We start from the raw sequence: 5,501 nt of genomic DNA on the forward strand, positions 1-5,501 counted from the left end.
CACCATTACAAAAAAGTATCATGATATTATGGTAGTGACCAAGGAATCATGGATACACAATGATTTTACCATTGGTATCATGGTTTAAAGAGTCCACACCAAAGGGAGTTATTCTCTTCTTTCCTCTGCCATGGTAGTACCACTGTAAGTTATTAGAATGGCCGGTACAATGCTAAAAATGAAATGACAATCAAACTAACATGATACTTTTTTGTAAGGTATTTAACTGCTAGGTGGAATAAAAACGAGATATACCTTCATCGATCTTCCAGCGGACACTTATTAATGTAGATGGCACAGCAAAACAAATGTGTTTGGATCAGAGGGGGTATCTTCCTGAGATGCACTGGTGTCACAGAGGGGTCTATGCCACCAGACTTTTGTGGGATATGACATGTTCAGCTTGTTGTGTAAAGTCTTGTGCCCTGGGGATTGCTTTTGACAAAAGACCACACAATATCTCAATAGAAACATAAGCATCTCACAAGTGTCTCATATAAGCAAATACAGATCTGTACATATAGCACAACATTCAAATAAATACAAAATAATCCAGCAACCTTTCTAGTAGGCTACACTACTTGCACTCAGTAGTGCACTCTAACTTAAACGTGTGTCTCTCGTGTATTTGCAAATGTGTGTATCATCAGTAAATCCATAAATGTACAGAAATCTTTTTTTGGATTACAAAAGTCAACCTTTTAAAATAACATAGATGCAAGATGAAATATTTGTACATCAGCAACTATTCAGTTAGATAATATAAGAAAAAAAATTAATAATGGAAAAACCAACCAGTAGTAGATCATTTCACCTGTGGCTTGCCAGTGGCTCTGGGGCTGACCCTATGTGAACAGCACAGGACAGCTTTCCTCATGTGCCCCCTGAAGCTCTCATCCCGTAGGCCATAGATGAGTGGGCTGAGAAAGCGTGGCATGAGAATAAAACAGAAGTAGTTAAAGAACTCCAAGTGTACCATCTCCCACCCAGCATGGAGGACAATGAGGTTTTCGGTGATGGGGTGAGTGAAGGCCAACATGCACAGCAGCAGCTGGAAGCCGTGGAGTAACACGGTGTGCATCGCTTTGCCCACAGACGCTTTGTCCTGTCTCATCTTCCTCATCTCCAGCAGGATCTTTATGTAGGTGAACATGATGATGGCGGCCACCACCATGAAGAAGAGCCCGCTCAGGGAGATCTTGAACAGTGTCTGAATGCGCGACGTGTTGAGGAGGTTGGTTTTGCAATACACAGGGGTGGTGAGGACGTCCACGCCGGGCGCAGGTTCTCCGAGGGAGAAGTCAACTAAAGGGAGGATGCAGCTAATCAGCCAGATAGCCAGCATGATGACCCAGATGCGGTCGGAGCGCCAGGCGGCCGGGCACCGCAGGGGGTAGCAGATGGCCACGTAACGCTCCAGCGACATGGTGGCGAGGATCAGGGACGTGTTCTGGAAGGTGGCAGTGGCGAAGAAGAGCAGTGGAACACAGTAGACGATGGCGAATTCCAGCCGGCCCATGGCGAAGAGGAAGAGCAACACGGAGGTCAGTAGCTGGATGGTGTCGTTGACCAGCATGTAGGCAAACAGGATGTAGCGTGAGCTGTCCTGAAGTTGTCTGTGAGTTGCAAAGATGTGCAACATGACCACGATGCAGAAGAGGAAGATGCAGAAGAAGGGAACGACCACGCACACCTTGATTGTCACAGACAGGCTCCTCTGTGATGTTGCGTTGTCTGGATGGTGAGTCAGATTCTGCATCTCCAGGTGTGAGCAGAAGCAAATCTGAAAAAGTGAGAAAGATTAAGTCAACGTTCTAGTATTTTCTCATTGTCTTCCGAAAGAGCAGTGGTGTAGAGGGCCTACTTGTGAACTCAGTTGTAGTTTAACCTCTTAGCATTTATTTCATTACATGCATTATATCAATGTATTCTTCATATAATGTCCCTGTTTACTTTTTGTAGTATATTCTCTATGATTCGTTACAGTGTAATGCTGCTGACAACAATGCAACTTCACCTTGGGTATAATAAGTTATTATCTTATAGTATACCTACCTAATTTCTGATGCATGATTAGACTATACCTGCTTATCAGCCACTGTAATGTATAAGGCTTGAGCAGGATCACATTATACCCACCTACTCACCTAAACCCATTCATATTTGTAATAATGCACATATCCCCAGAAAAAGAAAATAGCCCGCTACAGCATTATCAATGTCTGATGATAATAGTAATCATAATAATAAGCATAGCAATCATAAGCATAATCACAATCATAATTAAGTGCTGTGTGTATTAACTATAGATATATATATATCGCATCCAGAGGGTTGGAGAGCTTACCTGAGAAGATGCTCATCAGTTGGCACTAGAATTTAGGAACGGTAAGTTTCATACTTTTATACCTTTGTCCACGTAATGTTTTCTTGCTGTGTAACGTCTCTGGGACCGATACCTTGCTCACCTCAATGTGTTTTATCTCTGATTTCTCCAGAGATAAATTAATTGCATGCCATTGTCATGAAGCATCATATTTGTAATTAGAAAAACAAATGTCCAGGAGGGAGATTGTTTAATGAAGTAGGTTGTTAAAGTAACTAGGGTGTGGGTGTGTTAGGCCCCTCCCTGTGCCCTTTCTGCCCCTTTTACAATGAAAATGTTTGAAAAATAATTTTCCACTGGACATTTCCTGACTGAACGGGTGCCCTGAAAATACACAATATGTTATTTTATCAAAAATGCTAGATGGACACATGCATCAGAATTCTTTGTACGTTTAAGGGGCACTCAGTCATAGGGATCGACCACCAGACCCTGATGCCCTGAGCTAAGACATCATATCCTTGGCCCCCTCTCCCATAGGCCATATGTAGTCTTGGGTAAATCTAATTACGTGCTAAATCTGTTCATTCCGGGTTTAAAAACCCTGTCGCCCCCCCCTGCCCTTTACAGACGGATGTCCCCCAGACAAAAGACAAAAGAAGCCACTCAAATCCTCGTGCAATCAACAGTCATGTCGCACCTCAAATACTGCAATGCACTGCTAGATGATCTACCGACTAGTAGGGGTGGGGGGAAAAATCGATACGTAGTAGTATCGCGATACTTTACATGGCGATACTGTATCGATACAGGGACGCCAAGTATCGATATTTAATTATTCATAAAAAAAATAAAAATAAAATTGTATAAGGAAGTTGCATTGTTCATTTCAATACCTGTAATAGTACAGTAGTCCACACACACACACACACACACACACACACACACACACACACACACACACACACACACACATGTGCATTCATGTTGACAGTTTTACTTTGCAGTTAAAACAAATAAAAAAATGTGATAACAAAAATAATAATAATAATAATATCGCAATATTCGCAATATATTGAGTATTCGCGATACTATTGTATCGCGGCTCAAGTATCGCGATAGTATCGTATTGCGAGGTCTCTGCCGATTCCCACCCCTACCGACTAGCCTACCGCCACAAAGCCACTTCAACTCATTCATAACGCAGTGGCCCACCTGATCTACGGCTCCCACCTACCCCCGGTCAATGGTCTCTAACTACACACCCTCAAGACCCCTCTGCTCTACCTCTTCTGGCCGCCTCAGACCCACTCCTATCTGAGCTCGGGGAGGGTCTGTTGAAATCAGAGGTTCTGTGTAGGATTGTTAGTAACTGTCTAACTGCATATATAACTGTTTCAAGTTCAAGTTCTTTAATAGTTGTCATACAGAAGTACAGGATACTTTCATACAAAATGCTTCTTACTGTTACGCTCCAGAGACTGTGCTAGACAAGATAGTATCAAATAACATAATAACATAATATAGCATGAATTTAGAAGAAGAAAATGAGGTCAGTGTTCGGTATAGACATATGTACAATGTTCTGAGTTACCATATAATATACAATACACAATACTATGCAGTGTACTAATGTACAGTACTATCTAGTGCAAAGCAGAAAGGATGAGGTACAATTTTAGGTACAATTTACAGTAAGGTGTACGAGTTGTAGTGCAATCCTTCATCCATAAATATAAAGTGTGGGGAGTGGGTGGGTGCTACAGTGTGTTTGTTTAAAGTGGGTGTGTGCTATAAGTGTGTGGAGTGGGTGCTACAGTGTGTTTGTTTAAAGTGAGTGTGTGCGTGTGGATGTGTGTGCTATGTGCGTTTGGTGGTTGTTGTTGTGTAGTGTTCATTCATTGTTCGTTTAGCAGCCTGATGGCCTGGGGATAGAAGCTTCTTCTGAGTCTTTCTGTGCTCGCCTTGAGACTCCTGTATCGCTTGCCTGACCGCAGCAGTTCAAAGAGGCAGTTGTTCGGGTGACTGGAGTCTTTAATGATTCTCTTAGCCTTGCCCTTGCAACGCTTGTAGTAAATGTTCTGGAGGGTGGGGAGCCCCCCTCCAATTGTGCGTTCGGCTGAACGTGTCACTCTTTGTAGTCTGCTTTGGTCTTGTGCAGTGCTATTCCCAAACCAGGAGGTGATGTTGCCGGTCAAGATGCTCTCTATTGTACATGAGTAGAAGTTCTTAAGGATCTTCTGGCTGACTTGGAACTTCCTTAGGCGCCTAAGGAAGTAGAGGCGTTGTCGTGCCTTCTTCACAACACTGTTAATGTGTGTGGTCCATGTCAAGTCCTCGGATATGTAGGCTCCGAGGTACTTAAAGCTGTTGACTCTCTCAACCGGTGCCCCGTCGATGCTGAGGGGGCTGTAGTCCTTGACCCCCGACCTCCTGAAGTCCACAATCATCTCCTTTGTTTTGCTGACGTTCAGGGAGAGGCTGTTTTCCTGGCACCATCCCGCCAGGACCTTGACCTCTTCCAGGTAGGCCCTCTCGTCGTTGGCAGAGATCAGGCCCACCACCACTGTGTCGTCAGCAAATTTGACGATTGTATTGCTACTCCGCTGAGCCACACAGTCGTGTGTGTACAGGGAGTAGAGGAGGGGACTCAGAACACAGCCCTGGGGGGCCCCTATGTTGAGGGTGATGGATGAGGAGGTGCAGTTGCCTGCTCTCACCACCTGGGGTCTGCCAGTCAGGAAGTCCAAGACCCACTGGCAGAGGTCATAGCCCAAGCCCAGGTCCCTGAGCTTGGCTATGAGTATGGAGGGGACTATGGTATTGAATGCCGAGCTGTAGTCGATGAATAGCATTCTCACATAGTTCCCCTGCCTCTTGTCCAGGTGTGATGCTGCTGTGTGCAGCACATGGGATATGGCGTCCTCCGTGGACCTGTTGGGGCGGTATGCAAATTGCAGGGGGTCCATGTTGATGGGGAGGGAGGAGCAGATGTAGCCCTTTACTAGCTTCTCGAAGCACTTCATGGCTATGGAGGTGAGAGCTACAGGGCGGTAGTCGTTGAGGCAAGCAGGCTTGGATTTTTTGGGTACAGGGATAATAGTGGACTTCTTCAGGCAGGTGGGGATGACAGCCTGTTCTAAGGACAGGTTAAATATGTCAGTGAATACTGGGG

At 44.7% G+C, this 5,501-nt stretch overlaps 1 protein-coding gene across 1 annotated transcript; it reads right to left on the reverse strand.

Moving 5' to 3' along the window:
* Positions 1–805: 805 nt before the first annotated feature.
* LOC311225440 (odorant receptor 131-2-like) lies at positions 806–1,759 on the reverse strand (the record flags this gene model as incomplete). Its single annotated transcript, XM_084310719.1, has 1 exon — positions 806–1,759. The coding sequence occupies one exon, from the start codon at positions 1,757–1,759 to the stop codon at positions 806–808; it is 954 nt and encodes a 317-aa protein (XP_084166845.1).
* Positions 1,760–5,501: the final 3,742 nt, after the last annotated feature.

The sequence above is a fragment of the Notolepis coatsorum genome (assembly GCF_963971535.1).
Source record: "Notolepis coatsorum genome assembly, chromosome: 1".
NCBI lineage: Eukaryota > Metazoa > Chordata > Actinopteri > Aulopiformes > Paralepididae > Notolepis > Notolepis coatsorum.